Genomic DNA, 25060 nt, shown 5'->3' with positions numbered 1-25060 from the left:
AACCAGAAGAGCTTTTCATGGCCACATAAGACTGATGTGACAGGAAGGATCTGGAGGAGCCTGAATGTATATCTGGTTTTACCCTGTGGGACTTTTGCTGAGTGCTAGTGTAGTGCAGAAGGCCAGGCTGGAGAGACATAATGAAATAACTCATAAGCACATGGCCCTTGGGAGAATGTCTCATTGAAGAGGGGAGCCTGTAGTCAAAATAGGACAGTTCGTCCTATCAACAAATTTGAAACCCAAGATTAACTAAGTCTATCTAAAGCTGTAATCTTGCCCAACCTAGCTCAGTTACTGACTGAATTGAGGCGATAACCCAATGGCCTAACAGAAAAGAGCACAATTCCTCTGTGTAAACACCAGCTTCAATTTACACCTTTTTTATTTATAATAACTAACATACAATTTAAACTTTTAAGATATGCAAAGAATCAGGAAAATATGACGTATAATCAAGGGAAAAACCAGCCAATAGAAGCAGACCTGCAGATGATCCAGGAATGGAATTAAACAAGGATATTAACTGCTATAAATATGTTAAAGAAAACAGAGAAAATGAGTGAGGAAATGTGTGGGATGGAAAGATAATTTCCACAGAAAAATAGAATCTATAAAAAGAACCAGGTAGACATTCTAGAATTATAAAGTGTAATTTCTGAAATTAAAGATATATATTGGATAAATAGGATATATTTAATAGACTGGATATAAAAGAAGAGAGGATTCATGAACTTGATTACAAAAATCATCTAAACTGATGCGCAGAAAGAAAAAGAATTTTAATAAATAGTATAAGAGACTTATGGGACACTGTTAAATGGTCTAAGATACATGTAATTGAAGTCCTAGAAGGAGAGGAAAGATGAGGCAGAAGTAATATTTGAAAAGATAATGGCCAAAAAAGTTTAATGACAAACTACAAATTATAAACACACAGGAAATAAGAAATCAGTAATTTAAACAGAACAGTTTTTCTGATTGAAACAATTCTTCATTTACATTTAATTTCTACTAAAATACAACTTTTACCATTTATTAATCATGACAAAATGTCTCTGAAGTAAATGCTCATAATTTTAATTCCTACGCTTCCAATATTTCATAAAAGTGAGTTTAAAACTCAGGCTGAGGCCCTGCCAATTAAAACTTCTTACATCTTCTTCCTTGAACTTTTAGTTTCCCACAAATAGCTGACATAGCTAACAGGTCTTGGGATGATACTTACATGAAACTTTCTGCCAATCAAATCTTCTTTCTAACCTTGTTTAGTCAATTTTCCCCACCATACTGTTCACTTTTCTAAATTAGAAAAAAGAGTATTCAAGGAATTTAACAGAGTTGTTTACATACTCATAGAAAACGACTATGAGATATGCACCATTTCTCTACCCTAAACCATGCTCATTTTTAGAGTTTTACTTATAGGGAAGAGAAAAATTTGCCTTCTATGAAGTAGAAAGAAAAGTGACTGGCAGATAAACAGCTCCCCATTATTCAAGGACAAGAAATATTTAAATAAATTTACCTAAATTTAATAAACTATGATGACAGGAAAAAAAAGTGTTCCTGTTTTCGCCAAAATGATTAGGAAAAAAACCTGATGAGAGTGGAGGGAAAGATGAAGTCTATGCGTGAATTAAATGAACAAAGGTTAAGGCACAATAAGAATTATAAATAATACATTAGGGAGTGAATGAAAGTCAGTGAGAGTCAGGGGAGACAACAGGTCACAAGTGAGGTGTGCAGATCATCTATCTTTAAGTTAAGAGTTGGCCTAAAAATACTGTATCCCATTAGTCTTACTGTTGTGATTAAATCCTGGACTCTGGGGTTCAACAACCTGGGTTTACATTACAGCTTCACTGTTCCCAAGTTAAATACTCTGAGCCTCAGTTTCCTCTTATATCATTCAGTATAATACCATCTACTTAAAGGGTTATAACAGTAAAGGAGATAATGTATGTGAAGAATTACTAGTTCCTGATACACTGTAAAAATCACACTAGTATCTCAGCAACTGGATTTTGAGAAATTTTTATTAACCACAACAAAAAAATCACACCTTCTACATCATTCTCTGAATTTGTTTCACTGAAGCTTTTCCACCGTTCCTTTGCTCTTGAGAGGAAGATTTCATAAAGTTCTGGGGGGAAAAAAGAACAAAAATTCATAAATAATAGGAAAGAAATTTATTCTCATATTTTCTATTTTTACTCTTACTTAAAAATAAAGAGAAAAAATCCTATTATAAGGTCAGATTTTTCTTATGTAGCCGGCATCAAAAATGTGGCAAATTGAAGTACTTGATTCTACCAAAACTATTCATTACTCAACCAGAAAGATAGCAAAGAAAATACTGCAGAGTGGTCATCCAAATAGCTACAATATAGAATGAATGTTAAGAGGCAGGAAGAGATGCTTCTGCTGAAGAAGTATCACTGTAGAATAGCAGAGACATGATTTTCTTGGAGTCAGTCAGATCTAGATTCAAATTCCAGCTCTGTCACTTACTACCTGTGGGACTTCAAGAAAGGTACTTGATCACTCTGGAACTTGGCTTTCTTCATCTGTAAACCGGAGAAAAACACCACCTACTCATGGGGTTACTGATGCTTAAATAAGATAATTTACATACACCTCCTGACACCTTATAGACCCTCAATAAATGCAAATGCTACTTCTTGCTTTCCTTCTCTCTTGAAACTGGTTTCTCCATTATGATATTGCTATCTAAGGCTACCTAAGCTATCCAAAGCTACCAAACTTCACAAATTTCTCCAGAAGGCCTACATACAAAAATCTCAACCCTTATCTTTTTACTTTAATTGCCAAATCACTTTTTGAGACTACCACTCTGTGCTTCCATATACAGCATCTCATTAAAACTTCAAGAATAAAAGAAATTGAAAAATTTTCTCAATTCTCAAATTTTAATTGTTTCTACTTTCTATTATAGATATTTAAAAATACATAAAAATAGTAAATTTCCATGACAAAACAGCAAAAAGTACTTCTTGCCCAAATACCAACGTTTATATATTGCCCAAAATACCAAGAACATTTTTTACTTCAATTAATCTTTTTTTAAAAATGTATTTAGGGAATTCCCTGGTGGTCCATTGGTTAGAACTTGGCACTTTCACTGCTGAGGGTGTGGGTTCGATCCCTTGTTGGGGAACTAAGATACCACAAGCTGCAGAGCACGGCCAAAAATTTTTTTTAAATTAAAATATAAAACTAAAAAATGTATTTGTTTTTAAAGGTAATATATGAATGTGATTTTCTAAAATATTCAAACAGTACAAAACAGTATAGAGTGAAAAATAAATTTCCTTCCCTCCAATGCACTTTCTGCTTACCAAATCTCTAAAGATAAAAATATGCAAACACAAGCATATACATATATATTTTCCTTTGAAATAAAGTGGCAACATATTACATGCATTGATTTGCATCTTGCTTTATCACACTGGAAGTTGGTCCACATTAGCAGAATAAATCTACTTTAGGTTTGTGGGTTTTTTTTTAACAACTGCACAGTATCCCAATGTATGACTGTACCATATTAAGTATACATAATACTGGGTTGGCCAAAAAGTGCCTTTGGTTTTTAAGTAAAAATAAAAGACACATTTTTCATTTTCATCAAGAACTCTATTGAACAATGTATTCACCCTTTTGTTCCACTACCTTTTGCCATTTTTCAGGCAACTTCATAATTCCATCTTCCCAAAACTTTTTATCTTTTTGAGCAAAGAACTGTTCCAGGTGCCTTTAACAGTCTTCCAGGGAATTGAAATTTTTTCCATTAAGAGAATTTTGTAAAGACCTAAATGGAAATCCGAAGGTACAATGTCTGGTGAATATGGACGATGAATCAGAACTTCCCAGCCAAGCTGTAACAGTTTTTGCCTGGTCATCAAAGAAACATGCGGTCTTGCATTAGCCTGATGGAAGACTATGCGTTTTCTGTTGACTAATTCTGGATGCTTTTTGTTGAGTACCACTTTCACTTGGTCTAATTGGGAGCAGTACTTGTTGGAGTTAATCATTTCGTTTTCCAGAAGAAGCACATAATGGAGGACTCCCTTCCAATCCCACCATATACACAACATCACCTTCTTTGGATGAAGACTGGCCTTTGGTGTGGTTGGTGATAGTTCATTTCACTTGCCCCATGATCTGTTCTACATTATTGTATGGTATCCACTTTTCATCGCCTGTCACAATTTGTTTTAAAGGGAACTTTATTATGTACGTATGTATGTATGGCTGGGTCTTCGTTGCTGTGGGGGCTTTCTTTAGTTGTGGAGAGTGGGGGCTACTCTTCATTGCGGTGCACGGGCTTCTCATTGTGGTGGCTTCTCTTGTTGCAGAGCATGGGCTTTAGTAGTTGTAGCTCGCAGGCTCTAGGGCGCAGGCTCAGTAGTTGTGGTGTACGGGCTTAGTTGCTCTGCAGCCTGTGGGATCTACCCGGACCAGGGCACGAACTTGTGTCCCATGCATTGGCAGGTGGATTCTTAACCACTGTGCCACCAGGGAAGCCCCACAATTTGTTTTAAAAACATAACATTTTCATTACGTTTCAGTAGAGAATCGCATGTAGAAATATGGTCAAGGTTTTTTTTTTTAGCTTAACGTATGTGGAAACCAAACATCAAAGTGATTCACATAACCAAACTGGTGCAAATGATTTTCAACGCTTGATTTGGATTTTTTGAGTATGCTGGCTATCTTCCTCGTGGTATAACATTCAATTGTTCTCAATTAACGTCTCAATTTGATTGTTATCAACTTCAACTGGTCTACCTGACCGTGGAGCATCGTCCAGTGAGAAATCTCCAGCACGAAACTTCACAAACCACTTTTTTTTTTTTTTTTCACAAACCACTTTTGACACGTTCGATCAATCAAAGCACCTCCTCCATACACTGCACACATCTTTTTTTTGCCATTTCAGCTGCATTTTTACCTTTCTTGAAATAATAAAGCATAATATGCCGAAAATGTTGGGATTTTTCTTCCATCTTCAATATTAAAATGGCTACACAAAAATTCACCAATTTTGATGTCTTTTTAAAAATTCACGCTGATATGACAGCTGTCACATACAATCTAACAAAAGTGTTTTGAATGAAGTTAAAGACAACTAAGTGCTATGAGCCATCTTACAGATAAAAACAAAAGAATCTTTTGGCCAACCCAATATATATACTAACAAGAACCAGATCATTATAAAATTGCTGACTTTTACATTTCAAATAGACTATTACTATTCTGACCCTTTCTCCCTTCTGTTCACTTCTTGTTACTACTCATGGTTTGGAAAGAAGAACTTTAAAAAGAACAAAAAACTTAAAATTTCTATTATTTGTGCCCATCTCCATCAATGTTTTAATATAAGATGTAGATATAATCTTCAAATTTAGATATATAATTTTTTTGCAGTTCTTAGACTGAGGTTTGCACTTTTTCATTTCAAACCGATTCCAAGCTAGGAATTCCAGTTTCACTGTTCTACTCAAACTTCAAAACTGTCTTGGGAAAAAAAGGCTCATGAAATAAATACATCACTTTTGGAAGTCACAAAATTGATCCAATAATAAAAATGTAGCAATGCATTTCCAAACATCAAAGGATATCTCTTCACGGAAGAGTTACAGTGCTCATCTATAATAAGATAACCTGCATCTCAGTTCAATTTCATGCTTGACTGGGCATGTCACACATTTTATTCTGTATGTACAAACGTAGAGCTTGAAGCAGACTAAAGAAGTATCTTGGATTTGAGCAGAGAATACTTTGAGATCAGTGTATGTTTCATTTTCTTGTTTTCTGACAGTAATGATACTGTATGCATTCTCAGTAAATTTCACTTTCACTATAATTTGATATTCATCATCACAAATCACTGTTAGAACACTCCTTTGAGATAGCTAATTATCTTATCCCCATTTACAGATGAAGAAAACTAAGACCTCTAGATGTTAAGTAATTTGCCCAAGGTCACAAACCTAATACAGAGTGGAACCAAGATTTGAACCACATTTGACTGACTTTAGAACCCCTATTCTTAGTTACTATTCTCTAATGGTTATAAATTTCATGATTAAGACAAATACAACAGGAAGAGAGTCAAACTATTAGAGCCCCTAAAATAAACAAAGTTATCAAAACTAAATTTACTTCTGCTGAAATTTAGCTTTCTTCCCACCACTAATGAAAAAGAAGAGAATGAGTACCCATTTCACTCCTGAATACATAACTGTTTAGTAGAGAGAAGCTAAAATGACTGAAAATAAATGACCCAGTTATTTTACAAACCTTACAAATTTCAAGCTTAAAAAATAACTTTCTTATTAGAGAATCACAAAAGATTAATAGCAACTTAACCAATGTTTTAATGTCTAAGTTGTCAGGATACCTAAAAGTGTAAAGCCAAAGTTCTCAAAAAAAAACCAAAACTGCAAACAAAACTTCAAATAGTCACCAATACTTCTTCATCTCACCTATATACAAAACTGATTCCTAAAACTTTAACCAATACAATACCTTTTTTAGGCTTAATTTAAAACTCAATTCTTGCCCTAAATTCTAATTTTTTAAAAAAATTCTAATTTTTTAATTAAAGAACATGTCAAGTTAAAATGACATGTTCATTATAGGATTTTTGTGAAAATCAATTTTATAAACTATACATGATCATGCTATTCAAAGTTGGCATCGCTTTTAAGACTAAAGATAAACATTTAGATTTTTGTTATAAATTCTGTACAACTATATATAATGCTGATTGCTGTAATGAATATCCTTGTAGAAAAGCTTTTGAAACCAATCCTGATTATTTATTTACTTAAAGTGTTAGAACTGGAATAAATCCATCAAAGGTTATATTTTTGGATGCTTTTGGTAAATATTTCTAAATTATTTTCAGTCATCCTCCATGTGGGTAATTTTCATTAATTTTAATCACTTTTGAGGAGTAAAAAAAGACAGGTACCTTGATGTTGTGTTTTTTGTTTTTATTTTTTGGCTGCACTGCATGCATGTGGGATTTTAGTTCCCTGACCAGGGATTGAACCTGCACCCCATACACTGGAACCCTGGAGCCTTAACCACTGGACCGAAGTCCTGATATTGTTTTAACATATACGTCTCTGATTTAGCAATCACTAGGAAAATGGTTAAATAAGTTATACTATAGCCAAACCGTGGAATACAGTGCAGCTACAGGACATATAAGTGCCCCTTTTATGCACTGATATCGAGGGATGTTCAGATGGTTTGTGGGAAAAAATAAAAGGAAGAAAAAGAGAAGGTTTAAAAATTATCATATGTAGATGTACACTTCTTTATGTGCATAGAAAAAAGATCTGGAAGAACATACACCAAATTGCTAAATGGTACCTAGAGTAGGATCAAGAGCAGAATTTTGGGTGGAAGAGGGGGACGAAACATGCAGTTTGTACTTTACTATTGCTTGACTGTTTTTCAATAAATATGTAAATAAAAAATTTTAAGTAACAATGTATTATTTACATTATTATATTAGAGTCCCTAAGTCTTTCTGTGGTACCTTTATCTGACATTATCATTATCACTCAGACCATTTAGTATCTTTTATTACTAATTATTTTACCCTACTGATAATATCCTTATTGTATGTAATTTTTTTTAGTTCATCAAAACTACACTACATTCTACTCCTATCTACATTTTACTCCTATGCGTAAAGGTTTTAAGAAACTTAAGAAAATAAAAACAATGAGAATCTTACTTCTTTTTGTTTTTTAAACTTTAAAATTTTTAAATAAAAAAATTCAAAATGACTGGTTTGGGTAGAAAGATAGGAAAAGAAATTTCTAGCTTTCCCTCAATATATGGTTTTTAAAAAAGAGGAAACTTTTCCACAACTATTTTATTTTTCCTTGTATATGTTTATTCACCTATTGTTACCTAGACCCAGAAGTTTGTTTGTTTTTTTTTGACCCAGAAGTTTTTGAAGTTACCCACGGTTAAGATATTTAGATGTCAAGATTATTATTATTATTATTATTTTTTTTTCGGTACGTGGGCCTCTCACTGCTGTGGCCTCTCCCGTTGCGGAGCACAGGCTCCGGACGCACAGGCCCAGCGGCCATGGCTCACGGGCCCAGCCGCTCTGCGGCATGTGGGATCCTCCTGGACCGGGGCATGAACCTGTGTCCCCTGCATCGGCAGGCGGACTCTCAACCACTGCGCCACCAGGGAAGCCCTCAAGATTATTATTGATGGTTGTAAACTAAAGGAAAACCCACAAACCTTATTTATATAATATGAAATATAGTAACTTACTTATTAAATCTTACCAGGTTTTAGAAGGGGGTAGGGAATGAAGCATGCTCTTAAAATGACACATATGGTATATGGCCATATATGGCCTTTTCAAATGACCAATCTACTAATCTGCTTTGGAACGCTGAAGATGGCTGTTTGCATGTGTGGGAGTAACTGAATATAGAATACAAACCAGGAGTGATATTTAGTTCATTTCCTACAGCTAGACTCCAAACTTTCCCACGGACACTAGGGGGCAATCCCTGCCACCACAATTCTCGAACTCTTCTTGTACTACGCCTAGAATTAAAGGGGGAGAAAAAAGGAGAAAGTTACTTTTTATACCAAAAACACTAGTTGCATGATGGTTTATCTAGTCTATGACCAAGTGACTACAGAACACAGAGAGTTAAGTATGCGATGCACTCTTTTCTTGGGTTCATGTATGTAGGCAAAAAAAGCCAAAAAATATATAGTAATTTAAAGGGAACTGCCTTCTACAACTGCCACTTATACTAAGGATACAATGAGAGAATCAGAAACATGGGGACAATTATGAAAAAAGAAGATAAAAGGAACATAAAAACGCATTGCCAATTCAGTACCAAAAACAAAATCACAACATATTTACTATGGGTAAAGCCCTAGTCTTTGAAAGGCAGCATAGTCTACTGAAAGAAGTGTGCGCTTTAAAATCAGATAGACTTGAGTTCAAATCTGGTTAACCATTACTTGTACAACCCTGGGCAAATCACTTAACCTCTCTGACTTTGAGCTTCCCTGTAAGATAAATGGGAGTAAAGGTTATAAGAATCAAATGTGATTACTTGTATAAAGAGCCTAATATAGTATCTGTCACACTGTGACAATATTCAACAAATTCCCAATGCACATCCTACACTAGGCATTGCAGAAGACATCTCCTACCGTCCAGTCTAGAGGAAAAATAAGGTATGTGTAAAAATACTGTCAAAAAATAAAAGGCAAAGTAAGGCAAGAAGTGTATTAGTCTCCAAGTATAATGAGACATCACAGAAGGGAAAGATCATATATATCTTACTATCTTGATTATGAGAGAAGCATATTAGAAGCCACTTTAATAGTTAACATTTAATAAATGCATATTACAATGAAGGTACACATTTAACATTTTCTTTGCCAAAAAACCTGCTATTACATCAATAGTGCATCTTGCAATAGATGGTATGTTAGAATTAAGAAAATATGGTAACTGAGGAAATTAGAAGTTTCATGGATCAACTAACATTTCAGATGGGACTCAAATGATAGGTAAAATTCTGACAGGCACAGAGGGTGGTCAGTAAGGGAAGTAGGCATTAGAGACAGGGATTTACAAAAGCAAAGCACAGAGATAAGCATGAAAGTTTTCAAACATTGGTTAATAGTATAATTTAGCTAAAACATAAGATACACGCTGGAAGTCATAAAAATACAAAATCGGAAACGAGACCTTTGGAGACAGACTGAAATTCAGGAAAAGTCTGCTTACTTACATTACTTCCCAATTGGGTAGTATTTCATTGATCCAAATTACCATTGCACTTGCAATGTTTTCTTCCTGTTTAAATCGTTCTTTCATTATTTTTTTTCTTTTATGTGCTTCTTTAATTTCTGTTTTAAACAAGTAAAAATTATTTCAGGAATAGATTCATGAATAATATCTTCATTTATAAATTAAGATACTAGTAGTCCCAGGTTTATGACACAATTACAGAGTCTCTCATAGATAGTCTGCTGCCTTTCTCCTCATAATAGTTTTGTAAAAGTACTTATAGAAAAACTGTGATTCTAGAATGACATTTTATTTCTCTTTAAGAACAAATTTAGTTAGAAAAATAAGAAATCAGCATCATCTTAAAGACAGGCTTGGTCAATTTCACCATGTTCCATCCTACTGAAATTCATTTCCTTTTGATACCAATAAATTAAATATACCAATTGGAGTTAAATTTTATACCTCGTTTTTTAGCCTCAGCCACCATCTCATCATATTCTTGTCGGTGACGTAAAGCTTCTTCCACAGATTTGGCAGGAAGATTTCTGAGGAAAAACAAATTTTACGTCAACTTTTAAAAGACTAACTTAAGTTTATTGACTTCTTTTCTTTTTATAGCTGGATACAAAGAATTTCTAACCCAACCTTCACATTTCATACATTAAGAAAGTATAAAGGACTTCCCTGGTGGCGCAGTGGTTGAGAGTCTGCCTGTCGATGCAGGGGACACGGGTTCGTGTCCCGGTCTGGGAAGATCCCACATGCCGCGGAGAGGCTGGGCCCGTGAGCCATGGCCACTGAGCCTGCGCGTCCGGAGCCTGTGCTCCGCAACAGGAGAGGCCACAACAGTGAGAGGCCCAAGTACCACAAAAAAAAAAAAAAAAGAAAAAGTATAAGGTTGAAAAGAACTCTGCATCTTAGAAAAGAATCAGAATCCAGGTTGCTAATATTTGTTATACATTTGTGTGTATATAAATTTATATAACATATATATTTGTTTGTATATCATTTAAACATGTCCAATTTTAGCCAATAATCCTAGGTTATTTGTTAAACCCACTTACTATAGTTTTTTATTTTAGTCAACTTTTTTTTTTTTCAATATTTATTTATTTATTTGGCTGGGTCAGGTCTTAGTTGCAGCCTGAGGGATCTATTTCCCTGACCAGGGATCGAACCCAGGCCCCCTGCATTGCGAGTGCGGAGTCTTAACCACTGGACCACCAGGGAAATCCCTAGTCAACTTTTTTGAGGTATAATTTCACACAACAAAACGGACAAACATGTTTTAAGAGTACTGTTTGTTGAGTTTTGACAAATTTATATACCTGTGCAAACAACAGACCAATCAAGATATAGAATGTTCCTATCATTCCAGAAAGTTTCTTTTTGACCCCTTTACACTTAATACTTACCTACCTCCTACCTTAAGCAATCACATATCTGATTTCTATCAATACAGATTAGTCACTTGCCTTTAAAGAATTTTGTATAGATTCTTTTGTGCCTGGCTTCTTTTGCTCAGCATATATATATATACATATATAGTTTTACGTTTTTATTGGAGTATAATTGCTTTACAATGGTATGTTAGTTTCTGCTTTATAACAAAGCGAATCAGTTATACATATACATATATCCCCATATCTCTTCCCTCTTGCGTCTCCCTCCCTCCCACCCTCCTTATCCCACCCTTCTAGCTGGTCACAAAGCACCGAGTTGATCTCCCTGTGCTATGCGACTGCTTCCCAATAGCTATCTATTTTACATTTGGTAGTGTATATATGTCCATATATACACTCTACCACTCTCTCACTTTGTCCCAGCTTACCCTTCCCCCTCCCCGTGTCCGTAAGTCCATTCTCTAGTAGGTCTGTGTCTTTATTCCTGTCTTGCCCCTAGGTTCTTCATGACTTTTTTTTTTTTTTCAGATTCCATATATACGTGTTAGCATATGGTATTTGTTTTTCTCTTTCTAACTTACTTCACTCTGTATGACAGACTCTAGGTCCATCCACCTCAGTACAAATAACTCAATTTCGTTTCTTTTTATGGCTCAGCATATTTTTGATATTCATCCACGCTGTTCTGTGTATTAGTAATGTATTCCTTTTAATTCGTGAATAATGTTCCATTTATCTATGTGGATGGACATTTAGATTGTTTCCAGTTAGGTGCTACTATGAATAAAAACTACTATAAATATTCATTTCAAGTGTGGCTATCTGCATTCATTTCTCTTGGTAAATACCTAAGAGCAGAATTCCTAGATCATAATGTAAGTGCAGGTATATTTTTATAACAAAAAATGCTTTCCACTTTACTAGAGATTTAAGATACCATTCTGAATAAAAACTTGATAATCAGTTACTTGTATACACCATATTTTGGTTTATAAACTAAATCACAGAGGCAGTGATTTAGATACATGACTATGCAAGAAGAAACACATTTGAATATTACCATATCCAAATATGTCATAATAAGGTCCAGTTTTTGGAATTAGATTTTTAAATTATTTTCAACAGGCTAGGTGGAAAAGGTATGTGACAAACTTTCAAATTATACATTCTACTTCTTCTCTTCTGGAGTTAGATTCCTCAGGTATGTTGTAGCAGGGAGGAATAAAGGTTAAGATTTCTGTTTCAGGCCATAATGGAATAAGAGAGATCAGGTTTATCCTCTTGTCTTAATTAATTAGAAAAATGAGTTAAATATATTAAACAACAGTTTTTAAGATAATTGGACAAGAGGCAGCACAAGACAGTGGTCCTTGTGAGAAAGGAAATAAACAAGGAAACCCTGCAAATGCCTGACCTAACAGCCTGTTTCCAGGTCTCAGTGGTAGGAGAGAGTGCCAAAACAGAGCCCACCAGTCTTGCTGAGTTGAGGAAATAGAGTTTGAAGTTGGGGAGTTCAGGACAGCCAGAATTTGCATAACAGAGTACCAGAGAGAAGGGAGCTGCAGAGACTTTGCCTGAACACTGCCCTACGGACGCGTGTAATTAAACTATGGTGGCCAGGGAAAGAAACACAAGAAATAGGCAGAACAATCTCAAAATGAACTGGACTGACCCGTCAAAGTAGAAAGACCTCCTAAGAGACAGGGTATCAGATAGAGTCCTTAGGGTATTGCCTCAGTAGTGAGGATAAATTAGCCCTAAACTAAAGGCTGTTCTGGAAGCACCCTAACAATGCTTATATCAAAAGGATCAAACCAATTCCAAATAACTTAATTGCATACCAAACCAAAAAAATATTTAAAGGAATAAAAGAAAGTCCAATATCCAACCATGTAAAAATACAATAGCTGGTATCCAATAAAAATTACCAGGGATGCAAAGAAACAGGAAAATACAAACCATAATGAGAAAAGAAATCAATCAGCAGAAATGTCAGAGAACAGGATTATAAATCAAGGACGATAAAACTGCTGCTATAAATATACTCAAGAAGGTAGAAGAAAGCAGGAGCATGATAAGAGAAACTCAAGATCCAAATCAAATGCCTACAGATGAGAATTTCTAAAATGATAAATTCCAAAGATGGGACTGACAGCAAATTACATACTGCAGAAGAAAAAAATATAAGTGAACTTTAAGATATAATAATATAAAACTATACAAAATGAAATAGAGAGAAAGAATACCCCCCCAAAACCACAAATGAGCTATGGGACATGGAAAAATATCAAGTAACATGTTTAATGGACATCTCAGAAGAAAGGAGGGAGGGCAGAACAAAAAACTGTTGAAGAAACGAAGGCTAAAAATTTTCCAAAATCGATACAAAACTATAAATGCACAGACACATTAAGCTCAATGAAACCCAAACAGATGGAACATGAGAAAACCATACCAAAGCAACCGTAATCTAATTTATGAAAATCACATAAAGGAAAGTCTTAAAAGCATTCAGAAAGTAAAAGAATTCACTGAAGGCTGAAGAAGTCAACATAGACATGAAAGAAAGGAAAAAGCCTTACTCTTAAAGGATTATGTAGGTGAGGGACCTCCCTGGTGGTCCAGTGGTAAAGAATCCGCCGTCCAGGAACTTCCCTGGTGGCGCAGTGGTTAAGAATCTGCCTGCCAATGCAGGGGACACGGGTTCGATCCCTGGTCTGGGAAGATCCCACAGGCCGCGGAGCAACTAAGCCTGTGTGCCACAACTATTCAAGCTCCCGCGCCTAGAGCCCATACTCCGCAACAAGAGAAGCCACTGCAATGAGAAACCCGCACACCACAATGAAGAGCAGCCCCGGCTCACCTCAACTAGAGAAAGCTGGCACGCAGCAACAAAGACCCGATGCAGCCAAAAAAAAAAAAAAAAATATATATATATATATATATAATATAAATAAATAAATAAATAAATAAATATATATATAAAGAATCCACCTTCCAATGCAGGGGATACAGGTTCGATCCCTAGTCAGGGAATTAAGATTCCCCATGCCGCAGGGCAAGTAAGCCCGTGCACCACAACTAAAGAGCCCGCGCACTGCAACTACCAAGCCTGTGCTCTCTGGAGCTTGCATGCCACAATGAAGAACCTGCGTGCTGCAACAAAAGATCACACGTGCCGCAACTAAGACCTGATGTAGCTAAATAAATAAATATTTTTAAAAAGAATATATTCTTTTTTTTTTGTTTGTTTTTTTTAAGAATATATTCTTAATAACAGTAAACCAACTGGTTGACAGTCAGTAGTTGCATGGCATAAAAGGCAAAAAGGACAGGGCTTCCCTGGTGGCGCAGTGGTTGAGAGTCCGCTGCCAATGCAGGGGACACGGGTTCGTGCCCCGGTCTGGGAAGATCCCACATGCCGTGGAGTAGCTGGGCCCGTGAGCCATGGCCGCTGAGCCTGTGCTCCGCAACGGGAGAGGCCACAACAGTGAGAGGCCCGCGTACCGCAAAAAAAAAAAAAAAAAAAAAAAAAAAAAGGAAAAAAGGACAAATACATCATAAGTGCATATTAAATGTCAAGAAAAGAAAAATAACTGCTCTATCACGTGACGATAAGGCGGGGGGGGTGTACTGGCAAAATAAGTGAAAAGGATTAAGCAGTACAAACCTTCAGTTATATAATAAGCCACAACGATGTAATAAACAGCATAAGGAATATGGTCAATAATATTGCAATAACTTTATATTGGGAGGGTTGGTTACTGGATTTATTGTGATCATTTCACAATGTATGTAAATGTCAAATAATTATGTAGTAGTATGAGTAGACAAAAATATACTTATGCAGCGACTTTTCCAATTTTCAGTTTGTATTATTAAATCTGTATCATTAAAGATATTATGCTATAATACAGAATACATACAATTCATACATTAATTTGGTAAAAAGATGAGGTAGACAAAAAAAGTCACTTTTTTTTCCCCTGAAACATAATACTGTACATCAACTATGTTTCAATTAAAAAAAAAAAAGATAAGGCAGAGGAAGGTTGAAATAGGAACAGATATAAAACGCCAAGATTTTATGTTTCATACACTGGGTCATAGAGATTTCTAGAAAATATGCATAAAGCTTGGAGATCAATAATTTTTCCCTATTAGTGTTAGGATTCATCTCTGGGATTAAAAATAATTTTCCCTAACAAACCCATTTCTTGATCTAATTTCTTGGTATCTTTTAAATGAAATAATAATAAGAAAAATTAAAGTTTAAAATTCAAACAGTGTGCCTGATGATCACTAAAATACTTACGATGGTCGATCCTCAAGAATCAGGGCAGTGGTAGAGAGTGGCTCAAATTCAAAATTCTTTCTTCTTGAAGACTGAGGTGGTGGTTTACAGGTTCTCCCTGTTCGTGCTTCATATTCCTAGAGTAGACAAAAATATACATATGCAGCAACTAACTTTTCCAATTTGCAGTTTGCATTATTAAATCTGTATCATTAAAGATATTATGCTATAATAAGGTATACAATTCATACATTAATTTGGTAAAAAGATCAGGTAGACAAAAAAAGTCACTTTTTTCCCCCTGAAGCAATATAAACTATGAATTTATATTATATGTAAAGTATGAAAGTATGTTCAAAGAGGAGAAGATATAAATGTACTAGATTAATTAGGTAAGGTTTTAGAAAGATATTCCTGCTTACTTTCTATGATATCAGTTATCCAAGTCCAGCTTTTAATAATCTACAGCAGATAAGCCTACTTTCTAAACGTTCAGCCAAGATCAATGATGGAAATATTGACACAAGAAATAGGTAATCCTGCTGTAATGCTCTGAAGATCTCTCTCAAGGGTGACACTGAACCTCTAATCAAACACCGGTTTTTGATTTCAACCTACTCTGAATCTAACTACTATAAATCTACCTACTTACTCTAAATTGAAACAATAATTCACCAACATAACTTACCCAAAAATACAGCCAAAGACTGTCAAATACTTCACTAAAATTAAAAGACTATTACTACAGTATTTTTCTCATTCAATTGAATTGATAATTCTCTTAAAAGAAGTGAAGTTAATTTAACATGATATGTTTTTGGTGAACACATTTAAATTTCCACATTTGAGCATATTTTTCATAAATGTTCATAAGCTTCTGCTGAAATTTATTTCTAGAAATTTGCAAACGATCAGTAACAAGATTATGGCTTGTAATTTCCAGAACCCACATTTTCCCCTTTCTAAAAAAAAAAAAAGTCAAGCTAGTGTGTGATCACCTCCAGATAACAAATATATTTGCCATGACATTCTCCAAGATTACTCAGTGATTTCATGAGTAGATATGCAAGCCCACTGGCTTCTAGAGAAGACATTAATTTAAATGAAGAAAATTAAATGCACTTAAAGTGGTCAAATGTTTCACTTACTAACTAGCAGCTTTCCTACCATGGCCTATAATTCTTTTATTAATATTATCTCTTCTAACTCAAAGACTGTTTCTCCCTACCGAATCTGACAGTTGCAAAATATGAACTGATGATTCCATCCCTCTTAAAAATCTGATAATCTTGTTGAAGATTCATCTTATTGATATCACATTTAAAAAGTTTATGTTGTCTTAGTCATTTTCTATAAACTTCAAGCTTACTTTATGGTTCCTGCCACTGTTTATAATGGTTTGTACTATTGTTTTATAACTGTCTTTAGTTTTACATCTCCCTTTCCATCTAATAAATCTATGCTGTTAATCTGAGAGTTCCTTTGCATGACTGCATTGGATTTTTAGAGACTTCTTTCTCAAATTATTTAGAACTGTGTATGTTCATTTTTATTAATTCCCATTTCAAAGAACTGCATAGTCTTTCAGTGTCAAAAGCCATGGGGTCACTCATTCCCTTTTCTCTTTCGAAATTTTCTTTCCTAATATCTAGGATATACATGTAATTATGATCAATGTTTCTTTTCTTTATTACAACTCAAGTATAACAAATCCACGTTCCTGCTAATGTTTTTCTTATTAAAAACCATAGAAGCTAAATACATATGAGGTTTGTTATCTTAAACAGCACTTTGTTTTCCTACAATGTGACCAGGTCTCACTGCCAGACAGAACGCGATGAATACTATCCAATAAAGCATGTTCCACGCAAACAAATGCCAGTACATGGACAGCAAAATAAAACTATATTTGCCAAATAACTTAAGGTGTTCTTCTAACATGATTAAAATTACAAATTATATTAGAAGTAGTAAAATATTAAATATCAGTATTTTCAAAATTAATCACAAAGTGATATCAAATACATTTAGGCAAATATATCAGACTACAGGACTAATATTCCATATATTTAGCTAACTGTGGTCTCTGTTTGACCAAGAGGCTCACAGCACCAATCAGAGACTCCACTTCTCTACTACTCTCTCAGCTATGCCCTCCTCCATGTGTGGGCTTCATCTGGAGGTTGGCTTGCTGCTCAGAGAAATGACTGTAGCAAAGCCAGTTGTCACATCCTCATAGCATAACTTTCGAAGATCCTCTAGTTGCTCTTCCAATAATAACTCTCACAAAATACAAAGAAAGCATCCTTCCTGGAAGGTCCCAGGAAACACCCCATTCAACACGCAATCACAATGACCTGAAAAATAAGCTTTATCAATGAGTTAAAGTTAATTAGGGCCTATCCCTATAGGTGAGGAAAATCACATAATTCTTAGATGAGTCGAAGGCAATAGAAAACAGTGTTCAAGTTATTGATAAGTAGTTGATATACATAATAAGACTTCATTTAAAAATACAACCAAATAATATCTCATGGGAGAAATTCCTGAAGTCATTTTCACTTTAAATCCGTGTGGGTCATGTCATAAAAATCCCCTGTATATTCCTTCCATAGAAGTTTAATAAAGAACAAAAAATTGAAAATTTTATAAGTTATAAAAAAACTTTACAATATTAAAAAGCAATTGGAAATATCATAGTCCAAGGAAATCAGTAAATAATGCTAGCTATAGCAAATCACTGTTTGAAAATATCACATTGATCTACCTCATTTCCTGCCAACAAAGGTCAGTTGTTGTTTGGTTGGTTTATTTCTTGGCCATGTCGCGCGGCAAGTGTGGTCTTAGTTTCCCAACCAGAGATTGAACCCAGGCCCTCGGCAGTGAAAGCGCATAGTACTAACCTCTGGACCGCCAGGGAATTCCAAAGGTCAGTTTTAACTGACTTATTTTCATAAGTTGTTGGGAGCTACCTACCAAAGGTTAAGAGGCATTTAGTTTTCCTTTTAACTTAGGGAACGTATTTTTATGGGGTATTGTAATGAAGCCTGTTTCTTTTTTTTTTTTTTTTTTTTAAATATTTATTTATTTAGTTTTGGCTGTGTTGGCTCTTCGTTTCTGTGCGAGGGCTTTCTCTAGTTGTGGCAAGTGGGGGCCGCTCTTCATCGCGGAGCGCGGGCCTCTATCGCGGCCTCTCTTGTTGCGGAGCACAGGCTCCAGACGCGCAGGCTCAGTAGTTGTGGTCCACGGGCCTAGTTGCTCCGCGGCATGTGGGATCCTCCCAGACCAGGGCTCGAACCCGTGTCCCCTGCATTAGCAGGCAGATTCTCAACCACTGCGCCACCAGGGAAGGCCCAGCCTGTTTCTTTTTTTAATTTAACTTATTCTTCATCTTCCACTCAAAATATTGTTCTATGGCATGTTTACTTTAACTGGGGTAACTAGAACAGAAGGTGAAACCAGCGCTAGGGGCAGGCTGGCAAATATCTGTAGGATAATTTATTCTAGCTACTGTAAGAAAATTTGAGTCAAACGGGCAATTAATTCTAAGTCTGATCAAAAGATGGTTGGCAATTGCTGTCATCTCCACAAGCATAAAGTAGAAAAAATTACTTACAATTCCAAGGCAAAGAAATACTGGATTCACATAAACGAAAAAGATGTTTTTCCTCAAAATAATCTCTTAGAAAAGAGAAAACACATTTGCTTAACAACATCTCATTTTATGGGTGCTTTCTCTCTATTAATTTGAACAGCAAAACACTATTTGGAGAAGGTGCATTACCCTGAAACTATCTCAGTCAACACTAGTTTGGAAGGTGACATTTTTTCTATAATTTTAAAAAATAAATTTATTTATTTTATTTATTTATTTTTGGCTGCATTGGGTCTTCGTTGTTGCACACAGGCTTTCTCTAGTTGCGGCAAGTGGGGGCTACTCTTCGTTGTGCTGCGCGGGCTTCTCACTGCTATGACTTCTTGTTGCAGAGCATGGGCTCTAGGCGCATCGGCTTCAGTAGTTGTGGCACACGGGCTCACTAGTTGTGGCTTGCGGGCTCTAGAGCACAGGCTCAGTAGTGTGGTGCACGGGCTTGGTTGCTCCGTGGCATGTGGGATCTTCCCGGACCAGGGCTCGAACCCATGTCTCCTGTATTGGCAGGCAGATTCTTAACCACTGCGCCACCAGGGAGGCCCCTGGAAGGTGATTTTTTTTTAAATAGGTTTTTTTGTTGTGGCTTTGTTAAATTGGAGAAGGAAAGGAAGAAAATGGACATAAAGTAGTGAAGGATTCCCAGAGGTATAACCATTCAATTGCAAACTATCATAAAGAGCCTTTTAAACATTACCTTAAAGAACAATACAGGAAGAGATTAGGTTGTAGAGATCTCAATTTTATACTTATAGAATAAATAAAAGAAAAAATGTAATGCATCTGGAAACCTGTGGCTTGAGACAAAATTTTAGTAACAAGATAATACACTTAAAAAGCACTATATCTCCTGCAACTTTGACGCAAGTGAAGATGATGTGCTCTGGGGTTAAAGACCACAAAAGTGGTCAGTGATGCTGAACATACTGACATCAAAGATGTATGCAAACAGATCTGAATAAAAAGACACTATTTCTTAATATATTATTATATATGTGAATTGAATATGTAATTAGAAACAAGTAAGTATTTGGTTTTCATCTACATTCCTAAAACTAATATATACATGTTGGACAAAAAAAATTCTTCAGAAAGATAGGTAGATTCCCACTTGGTGGACTGGGTAATTCATACCAACTTTCTTGCTGAAAACCACCTCTGGGATCCCAAAGGGGTAACAAACAAGGTGAGCCTATCGATCATCCCATTATTATGCATGGGGGCAGTTCTGGACATCCAGTGCAGGAAGGGAAAACTTGAAGAAAGCCTGGCTGTTAGTTGGAATGGTCAAGGGGGGCCAGAATTTGTGGGCCAGAGTAGCAGAAAAGCACTCCATTGAGAAAGAGCTCCAGAAATCTGCACAGGAGTCCTCTTGAGTCTTTAGCTGAATACCAAACTGCACATGTGTAAGGCGAAACACTACAAGGCTGGGCAAAAAACAACTTCTGGGGAAAGAACAATTACTGTGGATGGTAAGCAAAACAGTTTCCAGAGCTCACCTACGGCTGAGAAGTATTCATATTCCCACCAAACAGAATGGAAAGTCTTCACTGAATACATAGGATATTCAGGAGAGACCTGAATGTTCAGACTCACCTGAAACTATGCAAGTCAGAAGACAATGGAAAAACCTTTAAATTGCTGGAAGAAAAAAAATAATAAAATAATGGGGGAAAAAGCCTGTTGATTTAGGATCCTATACCAAAAAAATATATCTATCTTTGAAAAATAAAAGCATAATAAAAATGTTTTCAGACAAACAAAACCTGAGAGAATCTGTTGTCAGTGGACCTGCTCTGTATTTTAAAGGAAATCTTTCAGGCAGAAAGAATACATCATATGAAAACATGAACCTACACAAAGAAATAAAAAGCACCAAAAATAGTAAATATGGAAAACATTTTAGAAAAGACATAAATAAGAGACAAAAATATAAAAGTCATTTTTAAAAGGATATCTGACTACTTAAAGCAAAAATAATACCAGTGTATTGAAGGGCTTACAGCACAAAATCAGAAGGGAGAGAAAGACAGTATACTGTTGTAACGTTATTACATTATGCTCAAAGTGGTATAACATTATTTGAGCATAGATTGTGATAAAGATAAATATAAGCCCTACTGCAGCAGTTCTCAACAGTGTCCCAGAGATGGTTTCATGAGGTTTGCAAAGTCAAAACTATAGTCCTAATAGTTTGTCAATGTGTTGACATTAGCACTAATTTTGATAAAGCAATATTTTTTATTTTTTGCGGTACACGGGCCTCTCAGTGTTGTGGCCTCTCCCCTTGCGGAGCACAGGCTCCGGACGCGCAGGCTCAGCAGCCATGGCTCACGGGCCCAGCCGCTCCGCGGCATGTGGGATCTTCCCGGACTGGGGCGCGAACCCGTGTCCCCTGCATCGGCAGGCGGACTCTCAACCACTGCGCCACCAGGGAAACCCCTAAAGCAATATTGAATAAAACTGTTGATGCCCTAGCACAAATCAAGGCAGAGACACCAAACTGTACTACTAATCACTGTGTTCTTCATGACATGCACTCACAGTTTAAAAAAAAAGGGGGGGGGGGGAGGGGGGAAGGGATGGCCAATTTCACTTTTTAAGTGAATTAATAAATATTTCATCCTTTCAGTTTTAATTCTGGGTACAGTAGTAATTGACAAGACAATCCCCATAAACAAGAACTCTTTGAGATCCTTCATACCCAGAATCCAAAGCAGTTGTAAAAATAAAACGTTTGAGAACTGTTGGCCAAGAGCAACCACTGAAAAACTATAACAAAGGTATATTGAATAAGCTAACAGTGGAGATAAAATGGAGTACTAAAAAACTCATTTAATCCAAAAGAGGGCAGGAAATGAGATAAAAAGAAACAAAGACCAGATGGGACAATTTGAAAAGAAGTAGCAAGATAGTAAATTTAAAACAAGTCATACCAATAACTGACACTCCATTTAAAAAGAAGAGAGTATTAGACTGCCTACATAGACCCAAATATAAGCTACATACAAAAAAAAAACACTTTAAATATGAAGATGGATAAAAAGTAAATGGATAGAAGAATAAATATCATGTAAACACTAAGTGAAAGCAAGCTTCAGTGGCTAAATTAAAGTTAGACCAAAACTTCATAATAAGAACCATTACCAGAGCAAAAAAGACACTACGTTAATGGTAAAAAAGTCAATTCATTTAGAAGACATAAATATGAAGCTTCAAAACAAAAAGAGAAAAAAAAAAGCAAAAGGAGAAATAGCCAAGTAGATTATGGTGGACATTTTATTACTCCTCTCTCAGTAATTCACAGAACAAACAGAAAATCAGCAAAAGTATACAAGACTTGAACAACACTATCATCTAACATGACCTAATTGACATTTATACAACACTAACCCAACATCAGCAGAATATACACATTCTTTTCAAGGGCACAAGGAACATTCCCTAAGACAAGCTATATCTAGGACATAAAATAAGTCTCAATATATTGAAAAAGACTAAAATTTCATAATGTATACTGTATGAGCATAATGGAATTAAATTATAAATTATTTACAGAAACATCTGGGAAAATTCTAAAATATGTGAAAATTAAAACAACACACTTCCAAAGAATCATGACAAAAGAAATAAGAGAGAAAATATTTTGAATCGAATGAAAATTCTGAAACTTGTAAAATGCAGCTAAAGCATAGTTAGAGGGAAATGTATAGTTTAATCCACATATTAAAAAGACAAAGGGTCTAAAATCAATGATCCACCTTAAAAACTAGAAAAAACAAATTTGAACCAAGAGGAAAGTAAATAATAAAGACCAAAAATAAATGAGATAGAAACAGAGAAACAGGTAAAAATCAGTGAAACAAAAGAGGTATACGGTTTTTTTTTTTTGCGGTACGCGGGCCTCTCACTGTTGTGGCCTCTCCCATTGCGGAGCACAGGCTCCGGACGCGCAGGCTCAGCGCCCATGGCTCACGGGCCCAGCCGCTCCGCAGCACGTGGGATCTTCCCAGACCGGGGCACCAACCCATGTCCCCTGCATCGGCAGGCGGACTCTCAACCACTGTGCCACCAGGGAAGCCCCCTGAGGTATACGTTTTTAAAGATCAGTAAAACTGATAACTTCTGGCAAAACTGATCAAGAAAAAAGAATACACAATTTCTAAAATCAGGAATGTATGAGAGATAATCTGTATCCATATCACATAACCAGTAGACATTAAAAGGATAATAACAGATTATTAACAATTTTTTTCCAATAAATCCAACAACAGAGGTGAAATGTAAATATCTCTTAAAAGACGTAAGTTAACCAAGTCTGACTCAAGAAAAAATAGAAACAAAAATAAACTCAAAATGGGTTAAAGACCTAAATGTAAGGCCAGATACTATAAAACTCTTGGAGGAAAACATAGGCAGAACACTCTATGACATAAATCACAGCAAGATCATTTTTGACCCACCTCCTAGAGAAATGGAAATAAAAACAAAAATAAACAAATGAGACCTAATGAAACTTAAAAGCTTTTGCACAGGAAGGAAAAGGAAACCATAAACAAGACGAAAAGACTACCCTCAGAATGGGAGAAAATAATTTGCAAACGAAGCAACTGACAAAGGATTAATCTCCAAAATATACAAGCAACCCATGCAGTTCAATATCAAAAAACAAACAACCCAATCCAAAAATGGGCAGAAGACCTAAATAGACATTTCTCCAAAGAAGACATACAGATGGCCAACAAACACATGAAAAGGTGCTCAACATCACTAAACATTAGAGAAATGCAAATCAAAACCACAATGAGGTATCACCTCACATGGGTCAGAATGGCCATCATCAACAAATCTAGAAACAATAAATGCTGGAGAGGGTGTAGAGAAAAGGGAACCCTCCTGCACTGTTGGTGGGAATGTAAATTGACAGCCACTATGGAGAACACTATGGAGGTTCCTTAAAAAACTAAAAATAGAACTACCATATGACCAAGCAATCGCACTCCTGGGCATACACCCTAAGAAAACCATAATTCAAAAAGATACAATGTTCATTGTAGCACAGTTTACAATAGCCAGGATATGGAAACAACCTAAATGTCCATCGACAGATGAATGGATAAAGAAGATGTGGCACATATACAATGGAATATTACTCAGCCATAAAAAGGAACAAAATTGAGTTACTTGTAGTGAGGTGGATGGACCTAGAGTCTGTCATACAGAGTGAAGTAAATCAGAAAGAGAAAAACAAATACCGTATGCTAATGCAGATATATGGAATCTAAAAAAAACAGTACTGATGAACCTAGTGGCAGGGCAGGAATAAAGACGCAGATGTAGAGAACAGACTTGAGGATGCAGGGGGGGAATGGGAAGCTGGGACGAAGTGATAGAGCAGCATTGACATATATACACTACCAAATGTGAAATGGATGGCTAGTGGGCAGATCAACTCGACACTTTGTGATGACCTAGAGGGCTGGCATAGGGAGGGTGGGAAGGAGGCTCAAGAGGGAGGGGATATGGGGATATATGTATACATATAGCTGATTCACTTTGTTCTATAGCAGAAACTAACACAACATTGTAAAGCAATTATACTCCAATCAAGATATGGGAAAAAAAAGAAAAAACAGAAAATGTCATACCCCTATATCAATTAAAATATTAAGTTTATAATTAAAAAGCTATTCAACAATAACAACGAAAGCCCCTGCATACTCGGTTTTTAAAAAATATTTATTTATTTGGCTACACCAGGTCTTAGTTGTGGCAGGCAGGAGCTTCGCTGTAGCATGCGTATCTTTTTTTTTTTAGGTGCAGCACGCGGTATCTTCAGGATCTTCATTGCAGCATGCGGGATCTACTTCCCTGATCAG

General features: G+C 35.8%; 1 protein-coding gene and 1 non-coding gene across 3 annotated transcripts in view; both read right to left on the bottom strand.

The window, feature by feature from the left end:
* The window catches only part of TBC1D12 (TBC1 domain family member 12), a 94495-nt gene that overhangs the window by 9985 nt on the left and 59450 nt on the right, over positions 1-25060 (bottom strand). For both annotated transcript variants that reach the window (XM_032607446.1, XM_032607447.1), the window contains 5 exons: positions 15554-15669; positions 10298-10380; positions 9834-9951; positions 8513-8619; positions 2066-2146 (listed from right to left, as the gene is read on the bottom strand). In XM_032607446.1, the coding sequence (XP_032463337.1) occupies positions 2066-2146; positions 8513-8619; positions 9834-9951; positions 10298-10380; positions 15554-15669 (505 nt within the window). The remainder of the gene's footprint in view (positions 1-2065; positions 2147-8512; positions 8620-9833; positions 9952-10297; positions 10381-15553; positions 15670-25060) is intronic.
* TRNAA-CGC lies at positions 10993-11065 on the bottom strand. Its single transcript has one exon. It is a non-coding gene; the product is annotated as a tRNA-Ala (tRNA).

The sequence above is a fragment of the Phocoena sinus genome, chromosome 16, assembly GCF_008692025.1.
Source record: "Phocoena sinus isolate mPhoSin1 chromosome 16, mPhoSin1.pri, whole genome shotgun sequence".
NCBI classification, from domain to species: domain Eukaryota; kingdom Metazoa; phylum Chordata; class Mammalia; order Artiodactyla; family Phocoenidae; genus Phocoena; species Phocoena sinus.
The sequence above is the reverse complement of the archived record's forward strand: the minus strand, read 5'-3'. Positions and strand labels throughout refer to the sequence as shown.